Below are 20,636 nucleotides of genomic sequence, written 5' to 3'. Positions count from 1 at the left end.
TAATTCTGGTGCTGGGAGTTAAAGTTTCACCGCAGAAAACGTCGCTGTGGAAACCAGGCAAAGTCCAGTCCAGGCTTAGAATTTAACAGCTTCATGTATTAAAGGAAGTTCACTTGGTTATGATTACTAGAATTCACATCAGCATGATACTAGATTTTCAAAGGCCTCCATTGGGAAATCGTCAAATGGACACTTTGTTAAAAAACGAACTTTTTTTTTTTTTTTTACTTGAGCCAGGATCTCAGTGCTGCTCTCCTCTCCCTTCTGTCTTTGTCATACCTCATTTGACATGTGTTTGTCATGACTTGTTTTATCCCCCTCAGGAGAATGCAGACACAGTGACGAGCCTCGCCAGACTCCCCCTCCTGCTTGCTATGGGTATAAAACCTTATCGATTCATCCATCACTGTACAGACTACAATGGGAAACGGATGAAAGACTCCATCTAAATGCTTTTAACCTTGATTTTTTTATGTGTTTCTCCACATGCAGTAGATTTCTGAAATGGTTCTATTCTATTCTATTCTATTCTATCTTGGTCTGAAGAGCTCCAACTTGAGTAAGGCAGCTGCAGACCATAAATTATCCTTGTCCAGAGCCTGTTGTCTCCTTTTAATAGTGATAAGAGATGTGGGGGTCATGAGGGCTGCTGCTTAATGAGGACCTGTGACAGAACATAGCGCATTTTCTAAGACATGTGACACTTCATCAAGGAAGGACTGGACAGGACAAGCCCTGGGAGAAATGACCTTTACAAACATCAATGGAATCACTTTCAAATGGTTTAATAATGTGCCTCGTTTTCTGTCACAGGAATTCAATGTGATATACCTGATGAGCCTCGCTATCCATCTTGGATGACTTTTAGATTGTCATGAGACACAATTTGAGAATTTTTTAACCGACATCAGTCGTTCACGAGAGGTCTATTCACGCCTCACATTTCCCAAGTGTTAATATCTCTATAATTGGTGATTCTAAATTTGCCCTAGGTGTGAGTGCAAATGGTTGTCCGTCTGTCTGTGTTAGCCCTGCGATAGACTGGCGATCTGTCCAGGGTGTACCCCGTCTCTCACCCAGTGACAGCTGGGATAGGTTCCAGCCCCCCATCCACAACCCTCCAGAGGACAAGCTGTTACAGAAAACAAATGAATGAATGAATATCTCCCAGATATTCAGGAGAGCATTCGTCACTTACACACGCACTTCAAAGTAAATCTTCTGGTGATGCTTTTCATCATTTGTGCTCCATATCATTTAAGATTAAAAAACAAATAGACAAAAAAAAAATAAAAATAGGAAAAATGTTGCACACAGATGTTAGATTAGGAACAGTGATTCATTATATTATATATATAGTGAAACTGAATGAAAGGCCTCGGAGGAAACAGTGTAAATGTTCCACTTCATTTGGAATACTCTTTAAAAGTTAAATTTTTTCTTTGTTTGTGTTCAATGGTCTCTCCCACAGGTGCAGCTCTACTGCTTCTACGTTTACCTACTTGTCCCGTAGAATAAATTCCAACATGTTTGTGGAAGTGGCGCCATCTGGTTGTGATAAGCATTACTTCATCAAGATTCTGTTACTTCTTTTCTATCACTGGGACAAACGGATCATTATAAATGAGCTATTCTTATTTAAGTCTTCCCTTTTCTAACACAAGAAAGTGGGCGTTCAATCGTAGATAGTATCAATATTGTATACACTTTATTTAAAGGGAAAACAGGAAGATTTAGGAAATGCATTTTTCCACATAAAGACGAACACAACAGTAACTTGCTCCTGTTTGCAGAGACACTAAAAGTTAATTATCGTAAGAGAAAACAGAAACTGAAGAGGCGCCTTGAGATTCATCCGAGAGACGTTTGAACAAACAAACTCTTTTTTATGGACACTTAAAGACAACTATGGACTTCTGTCAGTTACTCTAATGTACTGGCCCTATCTATGCTATTTGGTATAAGGACTACAGTTAGACACAATGGCAACTTATTTAAGTCACAAATAATTCCAAAACCACCCCAACACACATTAACACAAAGCTACACATCTCACAGACTGTCGCGTTCTTCCCTCTTTGTCTTAAAAATGAAAAACTGTGTTTTAAGGCTGGAGTCATTCACATATACTACATCTTTTATGTTACAGTCAAACTGGAAGGCCACAATATCCACTTCTTCTGTCTGTTTGGATGGAGAATGAGACTTCTGATTAGTTTCAAGCATTTGCTAAAATATTAATAATAGTTATTTGACTGTCTTTTTAGGTTATTTTTTTTTTTTAATAGTTCTCCATGTAAACACTGGCTCAGACTCAAACCACTGTAGGACATAAATTCTCATCTCAGGTTACACTGCGTTAAACTTCCAATACGACAGCTTTTAGCCAGCATTAATTCACATCTGACACTGCATGTCATTTCACCATACATGAGAAAACATATGGTTTTCACAAAACTGAGGGAGATAAGAACGTGACATATTTGAGCAAAGTGTGAAGATACTGTCAGCATCACACAGGGCCTTTGACCTCTGATAATCTCTGACTCTTTTGTCACTTGCCCTCCCCCGCCTTGTCCTTGCTTTTGTCCCGCGGCATGCGGCCCATATTAAAAAATTCCAGGTTCGGCCTCATGTCGGTGAGGTGGGCGAGCCGGTTGGACATGGCGAAAAAAGCAGCGATGGCAGCAATGTCCCAGGCATCCTCCCGGTCGAAGCCAACTTCCTCCAGAGACTGAAAGTGCTTCTCTGTGATGGTGTCGCAGCGACACACTGCCATCGCAAAGTCCAGCATGGCGCGCTCTCGAGGCGCCAGCTCTGCATTCTCATAGTTAACAACCACCTGGATGAAAGTAGGGAGAGAGATAGTTAGACAGGACAGAGAAAATAGTGCTACAGTAATTAACGAAACACACAAAAACACATCACAAAATACTGACCAGAATTGCATGCATACTTTAACTAATCTTGTGTTAACACCACAGTAACACTGGAGCACAATTACTGAAATTAGTGAAAAACCATAACAGATCTTATACCTGATCAGAAAGAGTAGGTTTCTTTGAGTAGATGCGGTGAAGCGCACTGTGGGATACCACACAGTAAAGACACCTGTTGTGAATACTGGTTGCCACTACAATCAGCTCACGGTCCGCTTTGGTTAATCTGCCTGGAACACAAAAGATATAAAAATCGCATGAAATCAGCAAACACATCAAACATATACATATAATGTTAAAATAAGCCACAACACACATCACGTGGGGTTAAACGACAGTGGTGGAATCTAATCATGCACCTCTATGTGAGTGATGTAGCTCCGATTTGGGAAATGAGACATGTCCCAATTTGAGTAAGTTAAGCTAAGTTTTCTGACGTAAAAGCTCATATTAGCACATGGGTTTTGGGTTGTAGAGTTTGTAGGTTGTAAAGTGCTATTTTTATTTTATAAGATGTAGGCGTAAATGCTCAGAGGTGGAGTGGCTGATGCTGATAAGACAACACATTAAAACAATAAAACCAGAGTGTATTTATTTATTATTATTTTAATAGCCACACATGGCCTAGGCATAGTTTGATATGATCACATATTAGAGAGTTTAAGTGGAGTGAGTCACTTCCTGCCTTTTTAACAGCATTTTTTCTTAACTTGAAAAATTACAAGTTGAAGCTCTCTCTGCATTTTCCATGCGACAACTTCTCAATCAGTCTAGCACCAGGAACCAAACTACTCTGTGGAGTTACAGCTTGAAAACTGTTTAAACATTGTAATTCATGATGCTAAAGAGCAGTGTTTGGAATAACGCCGTTTAAAGTAACGGCGTTAGGTAACGCCGTCATTTTTTCAGTAACGGGGTAATCTAACTAATTACTTTTCCCGTCGTTACAACGCCGTTAACGTTACTGGACGTTAAATGCGGTGCGTTACTATACATCGATTGAATAAACTGTGTAATCCGAACGCACCCCTGGCTCACCGCTAGTGAGGAGGTGGGTTAATAACGAGGTAAGCGATTATGATTGGCTAAGGCAGAGTCATGTTTCATGGTAGCCAATCAGAGCCAGTGGTTTTACACACATGACAGCACACGCGCCACACACACACACAACAGCTCAACAGAGATTCGATGAAGCAGCAGAGATGGCGAGTCAGGAGCAATCCGATGAAAAGTTGGCATTTTCAAGGTGGAGATATAAGCACTACTTCAATAAATAAAAAAATTCATTGTGGTCAAAGGGAGGAACGTGCATGTAATGTGTACATTATGTCCAGGAGCAAAGACTTTCTCGACATCCGCTGTAAGCAACTCTAATTTAATGAAGCATCTCACAACGACACACGCATCTACAAAGCTAGTGGCCAAAAACACCGATACCTCCACCACAGACGATAGCTCGCCGTCTAAACCCTACCGAAATATAAATATTATAAAAATAAATTTAATATAAATATAATTATAAAATATATATATAAATATCAAAAGTTATGTACAAACACCTGTCTGTTCTACTCATTTCAACTGACTTGTGAAAACTGCTCAAAAAAATCCAAATTCTTTGACATATAGCAACTTTTTTTTTTAACAGTAACGCAAATAGTTACTTTACCTGGTAATGAGTTACTTTTATTATAGAGTAATTCAGTTACTAACTCAGTTACTTTTTGGAACAAGTAGTGAGTAACTATAACTAATTACTTTTTTAAAGTAACGTTCCCAACACTGCTAAAGAGATAGTCAAAGTTAAAAGCCTATAAAGTAAAAGGCAGCACACTAAAACCCTGGCAACTATCTCTTTTACCAGTAATGGTCTCCTCATTATTACGCCGCCTGGCTCCGAAGAAACCATGTGCTACCTTACAGTTCATATGACATTATTATAAAATAACAGTCAACTGACGCATCAGCCGACTTTTGGGTGAAAGGTGTTTTCTTTTGAAGGAAGTTGCTCCCACATAAATCTGCAGTTCTCATTTTTAAAAGCTGTGGCTCTGTGGTTTGACAGAGCATTAAGGGTGTGGTAGAGAGTAGACACATTCATTCAACTTGCACTCAGCATCACTTTAACAGGAGAACAGTTCATGCTGATATTTACCTATTGCCAGTTCATTAGGTACAATATGAAAGCAATCTAATATAACAGTGCTGAACTAAACAGTGTAAGCAAAGATTAATTCTAAATGATTTATCAAAGCTATAGTGTCATAATTCCTGGATCTTACTAGGAATTATGGATGGATCTAATGTTTCTTGTGTCTGAGGGGGACACAACAGAGAAACACAACAAACACACACCTGTCTCTTTGTTCATTAGCTCGTTGTAGTAGGCGAAGAAGGCTCTGAACTCTGCAGGTCTGTGAGAGAGGACTTTGAAGACATTGGGCAAAAAGCCTCCCTGTAAAGAAAGGTACGGTTCAGCAGGCAGACAGTCAAAGTTAACGCATTAAGTAGAGTTAAATGCCGTGGAAAAGTTTAGACCTTTGATTCCACTTCCTCCATAAGCTCCACTATATCATAGGGTAGGTCTTTTTTGTAAGGAACTGGATATCGACCGATTTTTTCCGTAGGAGAGTCGCTGTCTGTGGATGAATGCCTGGTCCCCCACGCCGCCACCGCCGCCTTTCCCCGCAACAAGCTGCCTGGCCGGAGAGACGCCTGCATTGAAGGAGGACGGTAGAGATCATGAATCATCCGGAAACACAACAAGACAAAACAAGAATTTGACTACTTACAAGTTGCGAAAACGCCGGAGGTCGAAGAAGCTTCGAGACGAGTTTACTCGCCATGTTTGAGAGCTGGAAAGTCGTCTAGTTTGAGATTAATTTCAGCCCTTTCTCGGACAGTTTCAAATCTTCTAGGAATTACTAAGGAAACGAAACAAGTAATTGCGAGGTTTTAGGTCGTGCTGTCGCTGAATTAACAATGTTGTTTATCAGTCTTTTTAACTTTCAGTCCAACTTTTAGTGGATTATTTGTGATGATGATAATAGTAACAAGGTTTACCTGTCATATACCGACGTGCAGCTTCGTTTATGTCTGTCAGACTATAAACAGTCGAGTGAGAGGAACCAATCAGAGTGCAGTATTAAGTCACGCCTGCTCTCTGTCCACGCCCTCATGCGCTATTCCTCCCCGCCGCCAGGTGTCAGGCTGTATGAGGACTGATGCTAGTAACGTAAACGTATTAGAGGATTTATGGCTGCGTATAACTGCCAACAACCCCATAGATAAGTAAATCAATTTAAGTTTGACGCTCCGAGGGTTTTAGCTTTGTGCTTATAGAAAAATATGAAAGAAACCTGCTTCACAACAATCTACTTCCTGAGAGACAAAACCCAGGGCAACAGAAGTTCACCTAGCGACCCTGCCTTGACCCGGAAGAGACTTTGTCGCGAGCGAATAAGCGACAGGTTTTCATTCAATAAGCGTGAAACGCTTTGGATAATTTATCAAAACAAAACTATTAATCAAGGACTGAGTGAACATAAAGCCAAAAAAAAAAAAAAAAATGTTTTACCATGTAAGTATTTGTATTACTACCCGAATGTGGACCGGCTATTAGCAGTGTGTGGATATTTTGTTTATTAGCCTAGCGTGGCGGTAGCTAATGTAGCTGTTCTGAACTTTTCCATATCCCCACTGTACATTTAGATTAACGTTGTTGTTTTATAGTCATGGAGAGAATACGCCAAGTTTGTCTTTTGTGTTTTATCATCATCACCACATGTAAATTCATGTAATGGTTTGCAAAATAGTTAAAACAGTGTGGGGCGGCACACTGGGACAATGGTGTGGTGGTTAGCACTGATGCTTCACAGTCAGAAGGTTGCCTGCGTGGGTTCTCTCCGGGTACTCCGGCTTCCTCCTACCATCCAGAGACATCCTCGTTAGGTTCACTGGTGATTCTAACTTGGCCATAGTTGTGCATGTGAGTGTGAATGGTTGTCTGTCTCTCTGTGTTAGCCCTGCGATAGACTGGCGACCTGTCCAGAGTTTAGCCCGCCTCTCTCTGCGTCCCTTCACAGGACAAGCGGTTACAAAAGCTGAATGAATGAAAAAGCATGTATCTTTTGTGTTCACAGATTTCCTTGGAACATGAAATCTTACTACATCCGAGGTATTTCGGTCCTAATCTCCTCAACACTGTGAAGCAGAAGCTTTTCACAGAAGTGGAGGGCACCTGCACTGGCAAGTAAGTGGCTTCATGATGATGATGTGTTATAGTCAAAAGATACAGATGCTGTAATGGCAAATTAAAACGACAGCGAGACACAAACCAGCCGAAGTCTACAGATGGAGTCCAACTTTTATTTTGCGATCTAAGTCTTCATAGCTGTATTGCTTAAAATATTCTTGCATGGAAGGGGAACATCTAAATTTAGTGTTTTAATGTTTGTGTCTGTTTTTCAGGTATGGCTTCGTCATTGCAGTCACCACCATTGACAACATCGGGGCAGGTGTAATCCAGCCAAGCAGAGGTTTTGTCCTCTATCCAGTCAAATACAAGGCCATTGTGTTCCGCCCTTTCAAAGGAGAAGTGGTGGATGCTGTGGTAACTCAGGTTAACAAGGTGAGGGACAGCACAGTGGAGATGTATTGTACACTTTTGCAGCCGGAGCATCATATAATGTACTAAACCTCAACGTGGTCTGTTGACAAGCTCCCCTGCCCTTCTGGTGTCTGGATGATACCTTAATCCTAACTCTGTTTTCAGATTAAGCAAGTAGTCGTCAGATGGCATGATTTTGGCCAAGATAATTGTACAAAACGCACCTGTAATTTATACAAATTTATATTATCAAATTCTACTGGTGGTCTCTATTGTTGAAGTTCACATATTTCAACTTTATTGCAATAGTGTACTTCTGCTGAGGAGTGTATTCCTATGTAGTGGCTGATTTAGTGAAATAATGATAGTGGAAACTATGTCTTATCTAAATTGTACTTTTCTCTGTTTGTTTTGCAGGTTGGATTGTTCACAGAAATAGGCCCCATGTCTTGCTTCATCTCTCGCCATGTGAGTCAGCTAAACATACACTGAATTAGTTGTCATTAATACTCTCTTCAGTTCATATTGTATACTATATTTATCTCACAAGAAAATTCTTTTTGCAGTCCATCCCCTCAGAAATGGAGTTTGACCCCAATTCTAATCCACCCTGTTATAAGACAGTTGACGAGGTATGGAAATGTATTGTTTTGTTATGTTCTTACTTCCTTCATTTAAAAAAATCATAATTTTACATAAATGTAAAATTTATGAAACTTACTTTGGTTTTAAAAAGTTTTGAAATTAAAAAAACCTCAAACAATACAATTAAGAAAGGTCATTTATAGGAAACTGAAACATAGAAAACAAGGGTAGAACAGTTTTGCACTGAACAATGTTTTTCTTATTATTTTCAAGGATATTGTAATCCAGCAAGATGATGAGATCCGGCTGAAGATCGTGGGAACCAGAGTGGACAAGAATGACATTGTAAGTGGTTTTCTCTCCTGAGAATCATATTTTACACAGTACTTTTATATTCAGGAATCACTATATGTTAATGTTTCAGTAAGTTTAACAACCAGCTTTCCCTTTGTTTTCAGTTTGCCATTGGATCTCTCATGGATGATTATCTGGGTGAGTATTAGCCCACAGAACAGTGCTATAGCTGCTTGTTACATGGCTTTAAATTATATACAATTGTGATACATTCACGTTCTCCTGGGATGGTCTCATTTCCAGAGTTGGGAATTTGCATGACTGGAAACACGTTTTTCTGATTCTTCCAAAATCAAGTTCTTATAAGACTGTTTCATTCTTTGTACTGTGATCGTTTGTTGACCGTGCCTTCTTTATTTTCAGGTCTTGTGAGCTGATTTGCCCCAGGGGAGCACACTCCACATGGGACATTTCATATCGAAGCCTGTTTATACTTTTGATGAAGCTAATCATTTTTCTACACTCAAGGGTAGAGCTCGCCAAGCCCCATCTATTATTCTTTTATTATTTTGGTTTACAGCCTTTATTTGTTGGTTTTATTGTAACTGGTGCAATTGAACAGCCATTGATAGCAATGTGGCACCATACACTTCAAAAGTCATCTCTCAAAGTCTTGTAGTTATTTTTTGTTACTTGTCTTTTAATGTAGCATACTTTCAAACACCCTAACATACTGCTCGTTTCTCTGGACCACGCGTTGTAATAAAGAATTGTATTTGTTATTTTACCTTTGTATTCTTGTCTCAGTGTCACAGTCAGATATTGTGAAATGTGAGGAGGTTTCAGTAAATTGGTGCAGACCGTGAAGTGAAACGTGAACGTGGAAATTTCAAGGGCACATTGTCCTTTTAATAGTGATAAGAGACGTGGGGGTCATGAGGGCTGCTACTTAATAAGGACCTATAACAAAAACATGCAGCATTTTCAAAGACGTGACACTTTATCAAGGAAGGACAGTACAAGACAGGCCCTGGGAGAAATGATCTTTACAAACATCAATTGATTCACTTGGAGCTGGAGTGGCTGATGCTGATAAGGCAACACATTAAACAATAAAACGACAGCGGTGGGAAATAATCATGCACCTCTCTTTTAGTGACGTAGCTCTGATTTGGGAAATGAGACGTCCCAATTTGAGTGAGTTAAGCTAAGTTTGCTGACGTAAAAGCTCATATTAGCACATAGGTTTTGAGTTGTAGGTTGAAGAGTGATGTTTTTATTTTACAAGATGTAGGTGTAAATGCTCAGAGGTGGAGCGGCTGATGCTGATAAGGCAACACATTGAAACAATAAAACCAGAGTGTACTTATTTATTATTATTTTAATAGCCACACATGGCCTAGGCAAAGTTGGATATGATCAGATAACACATCAGCCGACTTTTGGGTGAAAGGTGTTTTCGTTTGAAAGAAGTTGCTCCCACATAAATCTGCAGTTCTCCTTTTTTAAAGCTGTGGCTCTGTGGTTTGATATCTTCGATGCATTAAGAGTGTGGTAGAGAGTAGACACATTCATTCAACTTTCACTCAGCATCAGTTTAACAGGAGAACAGTTCATGCTGATATTTACCTATTTCCACTCGACCTTACTTACACTCGCTTGCCAGTTCATTAGGTACACTAGTGTATATAACACTCCCGAACTAAACAGTATAAGCACTTGAAACAGTGTGTGAAAGGTAGTTATTACACTGTATGATCATCTTGGAGGATGTGGTTTGTTGTGCTGTTAAACTGTATTGAATTAAACAGTGAAGTGTTTCTGTTATTTAGCCTAGCCCACACACTACAATGGGTTTGTCAAAATAATAGAAACACTAGTAAGTACAATACACAGCAGTTCAATAGTACTTCAAACCACAGCCTCTAAAATGAAAACAATTGATTCATCAGCTCTTAAACTAATGCTGAATACTACAACCTCCGTGAAGATGAAACTTAATGCAGGGCTGTTATATCAGAATGCATTTGTTTCCATGAGCGTACCTAATGAACTGGTAGGTGAGTGGGGCGGACTGGGACAAAAAATCTGCCCTGGCATTTTGGAACAGACTGGCCCACCACATTCGATAACACACAACTTTTCAGTCTTTTTGGTCTCTTGAATGTGTATACCAACTGTGCAACTATTTAAAACCTTAAGCCACGCAATGAGTTAACAGGAATCAGTGAGAGTGGACACATTATTTACTTCCAAAAAGAGTAATTTATTAACACTACAAAAATGTATATTCCACCACTCCATCACAGTAATGAATCTTAAAGCAGCATTCATCCATTTTTACTGGTGAATACCCTTTGCACTACTGGATTTTTGGAATTTTGTTGTGGTTGGTGATCCAAAAAGTGGGTGGTGATCCAAAACGTAATTGCATAAGATTCTTTATGGCTGCATATAACTGCCAACAACACCCATAGATAAATAAATCAGTTTAAGTTTAATGCTCCAAGAGTTTTAGCTTTGTGTTTATAGAAAAATATGAAAGAAACCTGCATCACAACAATCTACTTCCTGAGAGACAAAACCCAGGGCAACAAAAGTTCACCTAGCGACCCTGCCTTGACCCGGAAGACTTTGTTCCGAGCGAATAAGCGACAGGTTTTCATTCAGTAAGTGTGAAACGTTTTGGATAATTTATCAAAACAAAACTATTAATCAAGGGCTGAGTGAACATTAAGCCAAAAAAAATAAAAAAAAGTTTTACCATGTAAGTATTTGTATTATTTCGCGAATGTGGACCGGCTATTAGCAGCGTGTAGATATTGTGTTTATTAAACTAGCGTGGTGGTAGCTAATGTAGCTGTTCTGAACTTTTCCATATCCCCACTGTACATTTAGATTAACGTTGTTGTTTATAGCCATGGAGAGAATACGACCAGTTTGTCTTTTGTGTTTGATCAGCAGCAGCACATGTAAACGCCAAACAAAACTCACCTGTAATTTATACAAATTTATATTATCAAATTCTACTGGTGCTCTATTGTTGAAGTTCACAGAGTTTAACTTTATTGCAATAGTGTACTTCTGCTGAGGAATATATGTCTATGTAGTGGCTGATTTGGTGAAATAATGAGGAATGTGGGAAATTATCTAAGTTGTACTTTTCTCTGTTTACTTTGTAGGTTGGATTGTTCAGAGAAATAGGCCCCATGTCTTGCTTCATCTCTCGCCATGTGAGTCAGCTAAACATACACTGAATTAGTTGTCATTAATACTCTCTTCATTTTATATTATATACTATATTTATCTCACAAGAAAATTCTTTTTGCAGTCCATCCCCTCAGAAATGGAGTTTGACCCCAATTCTAATCCACCCTGTTATAAGACAGTTGACGAGGTATGGAAATGTATTGTTTTGTGTCTTATTTTCTTCATTTAAAAAAAAACATGATTTTACATAAATGTAAATGAAATACATTTCCTTACTCTTGTTTTAAAAAGTTTTGAAATTGAAAAACCTCAAACAATACAATTAAGAAAGGTAATTTATAGGAAACTGAAACATGTGGTAGAACAGTTTTGCACTGAACAATATTTTTCTTATTATTGTCAAGGATATTGTCATCCAGCGAGATGATGAGATCCGGCTGAAGATCGTGGGAACCAGAGTGGACAAGAATGACATTGTAAGTGTTTTTCTCTCTTGAGAATCAATCATGAATCATATTTTACACAGTACTTTATATTCAGGAATCACTATATGTTTTAATGTTTCAGTAAGTTTAAAAAACAGCTTTCCCTTTGTTTTCAGTCTGCCATTGGATCTCTCACGGATGATTATCTGGGTGAGTATTAGCCCACAGAACGGTGGTATAGCTGCTTGTTACATGGCTTTAAATTGTATACAATTGTGATACATTCCTGTTCTCCTGGGATGGTCTCATTTCCAGAGTTGGGAATTTGCATGACTGGAAACACGTTTTTCAGATTCTTCCAAAGTCAAGTTCTTATAAGATTGTTTCTTATTCTGTTGTTTTTATATTTGCACTATCTAAGCCAAATTTTTTCTCACATAACGACAATAAAGTATTCTTGATTCTTGCGTCAGTGTCACAGTGTTTTCATATATACGTGGTTAAAATTTTGTATATTAAAGTCAGATTTTGTGAAATGTGAGGAGGTCTCAGTAAATAGGTGCAGACCATGAGGTGAAACGTGAACGCGCAAATTTCAAGGCCGCGCACGTGATGTGACCGTAAATACGTCAGTGAAGCGCGCCGTCGTTCTTTCTTTCTCTCGTCCTGAAGATGGCGGCAGGGGTGAGTAAGATGGAGAGCATTGAAGCCATGGGGCTTTCTTTACAGTTTTCTGCCGCAATCCGATGAAAATCAGTGCCATCTGCGTTCTTATGTAGCATATTTTTACGAAAACGGCACCCACTGGTTGTTTGGTGCCCGTTGACGGTTTTATTTAACAAAAAAAAATCCATTCAGATTTCATTCTGACTGAGGTTAGCTCTAGCTATCCCGGCGACGCATTGAAATTGAATGACGACGCTTTTAGCCATGGGTTGTGCCACGTTACCACATCTGTTTCATACAGAGAAAACCTTTTACTTTTCTAAGACTTTTTATCTTGGCTTATACGTCCAGATATCATAACGTAAATCTGGTTTGTATGTTGAGTTTATTGTGAACAGCTCGAAGACCGGTTATATTACCAGAAGTGATGGCTAGTTAGCATTTAAAGCAGGCTAATAACCACGCTGAAGAAGCTCATTCTTTATAGTAGGGTAATTAAAGCACGGTCGGTCTTGCTAGTAGCTGGAATTTATTACAGTTTTCTAATGTTTCACAGTTGTACCGTGCTCCCCTTTTTGCACGGTCAGTTTTTATAAATGGCTGAGCATGGTGTCATTCATTTGTGTGTAGTATTTAAAGGCCAAGTTACTCATGAACTGTCCTGGTACCTTTAATTTACAAATTCTGTCTATCCCAGACCTTTCATAGTATTGCATCATTACAGAAGTGTTTTGGACTGAAGCCTATGTCGTAGTAAAACCCTGAGATATTTCCATTAGAGTTTTCTTAGGCCAAATTAAAAGCTGAGAAAATGTCAAGTGTTTTAAAATTGGCCTTGTGAAGTGGGATATGATTGTTGATGAGTCTCCCCCTTCTTTCAGACCCTGTACACGTACCCAGAGAACTGGCGGGCCTTCAAGGCCCAGATTGCAGCCCAGTACAGTGGTGCTCGCCTCAAAGTCGCCAGCAACTCCCCTGCCTTCACCTTCGGGCAGACGAACCGTGCTCCTGCCTTCCTTAACAACTTCCCTCTGGGCAAGGTAAGCGCTACAGGTCTCGAGTTAGTGGGATGCTCCTGGTTTGCAGTTGAGGGCTTTTTCCCCCCAATGACGTGCTCACATTGTGACATGTTGGGCTTTTACCAGTTTGATTACACTGCTGTTTAATACATCACATCTGCACATGCACTGCTTGATTCTTTGCAGACACATTTTTCTGTTGAATTTGTAGGTACCTGCCTACCAGGGAGATGACGGCTTCTGTCTGTTTGAGAGTAATGCCATTGCTCACTACCGTAAGTCATGCATTTTGATTCTTGGAATTTATTTTTGTTACAGTAGGTTTCTCATGACAGACGTGTAGAGACGCTCAAATGTTTAGAATCTATTGTGTTTCAGCTTTGGCATTGCATTTGATGTTCATGCAGAAATCTTTTGTGTTGGAAAGTTGGCCAGAAAAGCTCTCCACTGGGAACTGATTACCCTCTGGTAGAGATCTGCCAGGCCGTTTAAATCTTTTAGGTGGGCTTTAAGCTGTGACAGAAGAATAATGGCGATGTAGTTTTTAGTAGATGCAGAGGTTTTTTTTTCTTTTTTCTGTTGATTGAAATAAGTAAATCCTCATAGTGTTACCAGACTCCCATTCTGATGTAGACTGGATGAGACATGGATGAGTTTTATCAATTCTGAGAGTTCATAACATAAATATTTTTATATTATTGCTACATGAAATGCTGACTGGCTATGAAGTGTCATTTTTCTAAAACTATTTTCTGTCTCCCAACAACAGTGAGCAATGATGCCCTGCGCGGTGCAACCCCTCAGGCAGCAGCCCAGGTGCTGCAGTGGGTGAGCTTTGCTGACTCAGAGATCATCCCTCCGGCCAGCGCATGGGTCTTCCCCACTCTGGGGATCATGCAGTTCAACAAGCAGGTATGCAGGTCAGCATGTTCTGATTAAAGTTGTGATTATTTGGTAGCTGTGGTGGAAAGTGGGCAGCTGGCCACAGTGCAGCAACCCTGTTGTTGTGACTTGGCACTAGACTGTGTAGTAAGTAATTGTTCTGTCTGGATCTGCCCAGGCCACAGAGCAGGCCAAGGAAGATGTGAAGAAGGCCTTGGCTGTCCTGAACCAGCACCTGAACACGCGCACCTTCCTTGTGGGAGAGAGAATCTCCCTTGCTGATATCACCGTGGTCTGCTCCATGCTCTGGCTCTACAAACAGGTTTGACATGCACATAGCGGATAAATCGCAACAAAAAAAAAAAACTAAACATTTAGATTTAGACGTTTCTTACAGCAACACCTGATCTCCAGTGATATTTTGGTCACCTGTGTCCCCTCTAGGTCCTTGAGCCTTCTTTCCGTCAGCCTTATTCCAATGTTACCCGCTGGTTTGTCACCTGTGTCAACCAGCCCCAGTTCAAGGCTGTCCTTGGGGAGGTCAAGCTGTGTGAAAAGATGGCCCAGTTTGATGGTGAGTCGCCAACAGCAACATCAGAAGGCACACAAATGAATCCCCAGACTGGTTGTAGAAGGGAAATGTATAATTTAAAAGATTAAATGAGACATTCCTCGTCATGCAGTTTTAATTGTTGACTCAAACGTTAGGAGTGATATGAAATAAAATTTGCTGTATGACTGTTTTTTGTATCTAGCTTTATGGTATCCTGTTATTTGCACAGTTTTCTTATAAGACTTGTGTATAAGTTTTCTCATTCTGGGGTGTACAGAACTGAAGTGTTGGGTTAATTTGTGTGAAATACTGAATTAATTTCAAAGTCAAAATACTTGAAGCTTAAATATTTTCTTCAAAATCCCAGGCAGAAAGTGTTTCCACAGATTGCAAAACAAAAGATGGATAATTGCAACATTTAACAGAAAACACATTTTTTATTGTTTTGTTCCGTTCCTCCAGCCAAGAAATTTGCTGAGATGCAGCCTAAGAAAGAGACCCCCGCCAAGAAGGAGAAGGGAGCCAAGGAGGCAGCCAAGCCCCAGGAGAAGAAAGAGAAGAAAAAGGAAGAGAAGAAGCCTGCACCAGAAGAGGAAAAGGACGACTTTGATGATGTCCTGGCTGCAGAGCCCAAAACCAAGGACCCCTATGCACACCTGCCAAAGAGGTAGAAATCTGTTTTTCTTTCCTGTACCTTTAGTCATTCAGAAGATGTCCACTTTAATCTTACACTTTACAGATTTGTTAATCTGCAGTTCAGTCACATGAGTGCTTGTCTTCTACTTGAAAGGCATGCAAGTCAGTGAGGGAAGACACAGTCCATGGTGCATTTGCAGCTTTCAGTGGCTTATTGAACATTAAATTTATTATGATGGCAACAGACCTGCACACAAACAAGAAAATCTTCTTCTCTGGGGAGGGATAGATTGTCCCCTGTCTTTGGGCAAGGCGGTGTCCATTTATGGCACCAAGTCTTAATCTGACGGGGGAAGAGAAACGAAGACCACATTCATCCCAGTCATCTCTGATCAGTGAGTTAAAAGGCTGGTTCATGCTGTGGCCACAAACGTACTGATGGGAAAGATCTAAAAGCGAATTCAAAGATTCATATTTCCGAAGCACCCATGTCATATTGTGTGGTGAGGAGAAAAAAAAAAAAAGAAAAGACATCCGTCTTGATTACACTTTGTAATTTTGTTCACTGAGCTCATTTCTGCCCCTTGCATGCACCGACAGCAGATTCAAGTATGATCTGATCCCTTTTTTTCTCTTCTTTTAGCTCATTTGTCATGGATGAGTTCAAGAGAAAGTATTCCAACGAGGACACCATGACATCAGCCCTTCCCCACTTCTGGGAGCACTTTGACCGCGAGGGGTACTCTATCTGGTACAGCCAATACAAATTCCCAGAGGAACTATCACACACCTTTATGAGCTGCAACCTTATCACAGGTGAGACTTGGCAACAGCCACATAACACCAAACACTTTGATCCAAAGGGAGTGACTATTGGTGTTCTGTGTTGAACTTTGAGAACGTACGTTCAAATGCATGTTTATTTTTATATGGTGGAGGTAGGGACATGTTATTGCTGGTTTATGTGTCAGGCGAGTCCTAAGGTCAATGCAAAGCCAGTTCTGCCCATATGTGAATTTGACTGAGGCTTTCATTATTTGTCTTTCGAAATAGTTGTGATAAGTTTTCAGATGGGATCTATTCTGCACATGCTTACTGGCATGCCTAGTTTACAGATTCTGTAGTGACAGACTTTTGGTTATTCATTTTTTTTTTCTTCTGCCAAATGCCAGTAAAGCTTCATTTGAGGTCATTTCCAGAGAATGAATAGCTAGTCATAAGTAAACAAGGGCTGGTCGCTAAGGCCTATGCTTGTCTTGGGAGCCTGTTTGAAACTTGAGTTATCTAGGGACGCCTCCTGCAAAGTTCTTGGAAGGAAGACACTCTGACTGAATTATTAGGTTACTAAATGTTTTGAAATTTGATATACTTGACTCCTCCCAAAGTGCTCATCTATTCCACAGTAAGGTCCCATGGTAGCCCACCCCAAGGCATGTGCTTTGCTTTTTTATATTTAATTAGGAGTAAAACAGGTGTCCCCTGTCATTGGGCAAGGCGGTGTCCAGCCATGGCACTTAAGTCTTAATCTGACAGGGGAAGAGAAACTGTAATCCATATTCATCCCAGTCGTCTCTAATTCAGTGAGTAAAAAGGCTGGTTCATGCTGTGGTCACATTGAATAAGACTGAATATTGTTCTTCAGTTTGGACCCTTTCCTTCCTCCCCATGTTTGGAAAGTCTGGGGACACAATGTTTATGAAATTTGCTTCAATAGAAACAAAGCCAGAGTGTTGACTAGATAATCATTGTCTAAAACCCCTCGCTGTTGTCCACAGGCATGTTCCAGCGCCTGGACAAACTCAGAAAGAACGCCTTTGCTAGTGTCATCTTGTTTGGCACCAACAACGACAGCAGCATCTCGGGCATCTGGGTCTTCAGAGGCCAAGATCTGGCCTTCGAAGTAAGTATTCAAAAGGGAGCACACACTTGATACTTGGACTAGAGAATTTCCACAACCTCAGGCATTTACTGGCTCGTTGTGACTCTGATTTAGTCAGACCTTTGATTGCAACTCCACGCTTCTTAACCATAGAAGCGCAATATTAATCAGTGATGTTACAGTAAGCATTTTGATATTGATAGTGTATGTGGAGAATAGTTGTGCGGGTATTTATAGTCAAGTATTTACCTTGCAAGTAGATGTCCCCTGTCTTTGGGCAAGGCGGTGTCCAATCATGGCACCAAGTCTTAATCTGACAGGGGAAGAGAAACGAAAGACCACATTCATCCCAGTCATCTCTGAATCAGTGAGTAAAAAGGCTGGTTCATGCTGTGGCCACAAACAATCAAGCACTACGCTTGCCTTTGGGGTATTTAAACGGGGTAAAGAAAGTATGACGTGCAGGTATTTCCAAATTCATTAGTTTCTGGTTATTGTCGCTGGCCAATGTTGACTTTTAAACTCTAAAATATAGTCCTTTTAGAAACCCTTAGCTACAGTCAATTGCTACTCTGTCAGATAGTGTTTGACATTCACATCGTCACACAGCTTTAATGCAAACTATGCGATGGCTCAGCTATCCCCTGCTGGGAACAATGAAATGCGTAATCTAACATCTGATATCGGTGCCGGTACGCTGTCAACTCAAAAGCTGAAGGTAATTATTTTCATTTCCCTCCTAGCTTTCTCCAGACTGGCAGATTGACTATGAATCATATGACTGGCGCAAGCTGGATCCAGAGAGCGAGGAGTGCAAGACCATGGTAAAAGAGTACTTTGCCTGGGAGGGAGACTTCAAGCACGTGGGCAAAGCCTTCAACCAGGGCAAGATCTTCAAGTGAGAGGACACTGAGACAGTCCAACAAAAGCACTCTGCGCTTCTGCTCTCCGACACTTAAACCTATGAACTTTCAGCCACACGTGCTTAACTGCAACCTTGAATGACAGTGTTTGAAGACGAGTAAATTTGTCTCAGTGGCCCCCCCAAACTGGTTTTTGTTTTGACTTGCGAAATAAAGAATTTCCCACAATTCCATCCAAGGGATTTGATGCTTGTGGTGTGTGACTTGAGTCAGAATATCTGTGTTTCAAAGGTTTGGGCTTTGTTCTTGTATATTAGTAAAATATCACCTAATGCATTAAATTTTCTAAATTCTCAGTCAAGAATGTTGCAAGAACCCTTGAAAGTTGGTGTAAATGAACCTTTTATTTGGTCAATAAACAGACTTGAATAGCTAATGCAGTAGCAGATGAAAATCTTTATTTGACATCCTGTTAAAAGTTGACATCCGTGCTGCCATTTTGTAGAAGTGTGTGCAATACACACTGACATCACTGGTGCACAACCATTTAAAACCACAAGCCATGGGTGTTGCTGGGTTTGTTTCCGGATGTCAATTAAGACTTTGTCCAGCAGGGGTCACTAAAATGACACATTTCAACTTGGCATCATGTCACTGCAACCTTTCGACTAAATATTGTCAGTTTGTGTACATTGCTTTTGAGAACGGATTAATACTTTCTGCATCTGGCTTTACAAGAAAAAAGGCCTGAATGGTTTGAATTGGTCCCCAACTGTTCAACCCTTGCACTCTTCCATAAACCCTGCAGAGGGCAGGCAAGATCTAAAGACGTTGCGTGTTGAATGGAGCGCATCCAGAGAAAATGACTGGTCTGAACTCTTGTGGTTTACAAAGATGAGAACGTTGTCTGCTTTAAACTATGGGTTCTTGTTTTGATTTGTCTGTACCTCCCTGAGGGAAAGAGGCCTGGAAACCTTTATAAGGAACTCCTCTTGGAGCCTCCAGGGCAACGGCCATTAACATGAAATGTGTGCTTTAATTAAACGGTTTTCCCCTTCTGAGTCACTAGAATCTTAATATATTTTACCATAAGTGAGTGGAGTTTGTTTTAAGTCATTTTATGAATGTGCATTCGAATTTAGAGAACACAAAAACGATGCTAGTAACTTCTTGACATTGTTGCAATCTCAACCAGATCTCTAAGTTAACCCACTGCTGTTCATTTTGATATCGTACACTGGTGCTGCTTTGATCTATTTACTTGAAGGGCGTATACAAAAGCTTATGCGGTTTGACCACACCCCAGTCAAATGCTGAAATGCCAGGTTTCAGAGCTTACTTCTGCAACTTGGTATCGTTGGAAAAAATAAAAAAAAAATAGCATGGCTAGACCGCTGATTCGGTTGACAGTTTCATGTCAGACTGGATCCCTAAACTGAAGGTGAAGTCTTTCTTTTGTAATGATTTTTGTGTACGAACTGTGTCAGTTCGAGCTGATGTGGAGACAAAGCACTTGCTTTCATCGGACACACCCAACAAATGAACACGTTTGATCGTTGGTTGTTGACTGTTCCCACATCTGCACCCTGGCTTGTCCTTGATTCCTTTGTTTGGTGCTTTGTTGTACGTGGCGGCAGGTAAAATAGAGACGCATTTAAAGAGTTCATATACTTGAGGTTCATATTATGAACGCGCATCATGTTTGAAAGCCAGTTTAGAGCTGTTGGGTAATACTTTTCGTGCAATTAACACTCCGGGATATGTTAAATTCTGCAGTTTAGAAGCTCTTGGGTGGATCTCCGTGCTTCCTGTCTGATTCATGCATCCACACACACATGAGAGATGCACAAGAGGGGACTCTCATCCCAGAGTGAGTCAGATGTGTCATTTTTTCCGACTTACTAAGCGTGATTCAGGATCATTCTGGCCCAGCCATAGTTCCACCATAGCGTTGAACCAGGGAGGCCATTTTAGTTTGTTCTGTGGTCTCATGGAAATCAGAAAATGGAAATGTTCCCACAACAGCGAAGCGCCCAAGTCCTTGAACACATGACTCACCCATCCTGTGGATCACGG

General features: G+C 40.4%; 3 protein-coding genes across 3 annotated transcripts; 2 read left to right on the top strand and 1 right to left on the bottom strand.

Moving 5' to 3' along the window:
* Positions 1 to 245: 245 nt before the first annotated feature.
* On the bottom strand, positions 246 to 6,128 carry LOC311491957 (uncharacterized protein). Its single transcript, XM_084550044.1, has 6 exons — positions 6,003 to 6,128; positions 5,732 to 5,863; positions 5,478 to 5,654; positions 5,295 to 5,394; positions 3,039 to 3,169; positions 246 to 2,842 (listed from the first exon to the last, which is right to left on the bottom strand). The coding sequence occupies exons 2-6, from the start codon at positions 5,783 to 5,785 to the stop codon at positions 2,555 to 2,557; spliced, it is 750 nt and encodes a 249-aa protein (XP_084406170.1). The 5' UTR covers positions 5,786 to 5,863; positions 6,003 to 6,128; the 3' UTR covers positions 246 to 2,554.
* Positions 6,129 to 6,374: 246 nt separating this feature from the next.
* Positions 6,375 to 9,209, top strand: polr2g (RNA polymerase II subunit G). The gene is made up of 8 exons (XM_084550045.1): positions 6,375 to 6,519; positions 7,082 to 7,191; positions 7,410 to 7,569; positions 7,966 to 8,016; positions 8,115 to 8,180; positions 8,407 to 8,478; positions 8,592 to 8,625; positions 8,851 to 9,209. Exons 1-8 carry the CDS (start codon positions 6,508 to 6,510, stop codon positions 8,862 to 8,864), a joined length of 519 nt encoding a protein of 172 aa, XP_084406171.1. The 5' UTR covers positions 6,375 to 6,507; the 3' UTR covers positions 8,865 to 9,209.
* A 3,415-nt stretch (positions 9,210 to 12,624) lies between these two features.
* Positions 12,625 to 18,802, top strand: eef1g (eukaryotic translation elongation factor 1 gamma). The gene is made up of 10 exons (XM_084549984.1): positions 12,625 to 12,746; positions 13,610 to 13,768; positions 13,959 to 14,022; positions 14,517 to 14,659; positions 14,808 to 14,951; positions 15,074 to 15,203; positions 15,645 to 15,849; positions 16,462 to 16,634; positions 17,594 to 17,718; positions 18,441 to 18,802. Exons 1-10 carry the CDS (start codon positions 12,735 to 12,737, stop codon positions 18,597 to 18,599), a joined length of 1,314 nt encoding a protein of 437 aa, XP_084406110.1. The 5' UTR covers positions 12,625 to 12,734; the 3' UTR covers positions 18,600 to 18,802.
* Positions 18,803 to 20,636: the final 1,834 nt, after the last annotated feature.

This window comes from Chelon labrosus, assembly GCF_963514085.1.
Source record: "Chelon labrosus genome assembly, chromosome: 8".
In the NCBI taxonomy this organism is placed as follows: Eukaryota; Metazoa; Chordata; class Actinopteri; order Mugiliformes; family Mugilidae; genus Chelon; species Chelon labrosus.
The sequence above is the reverse complement of the archived record's forward strand: the minus strand, read 5'-3'. Positions and strand labels throughout refer to the sequence as shown.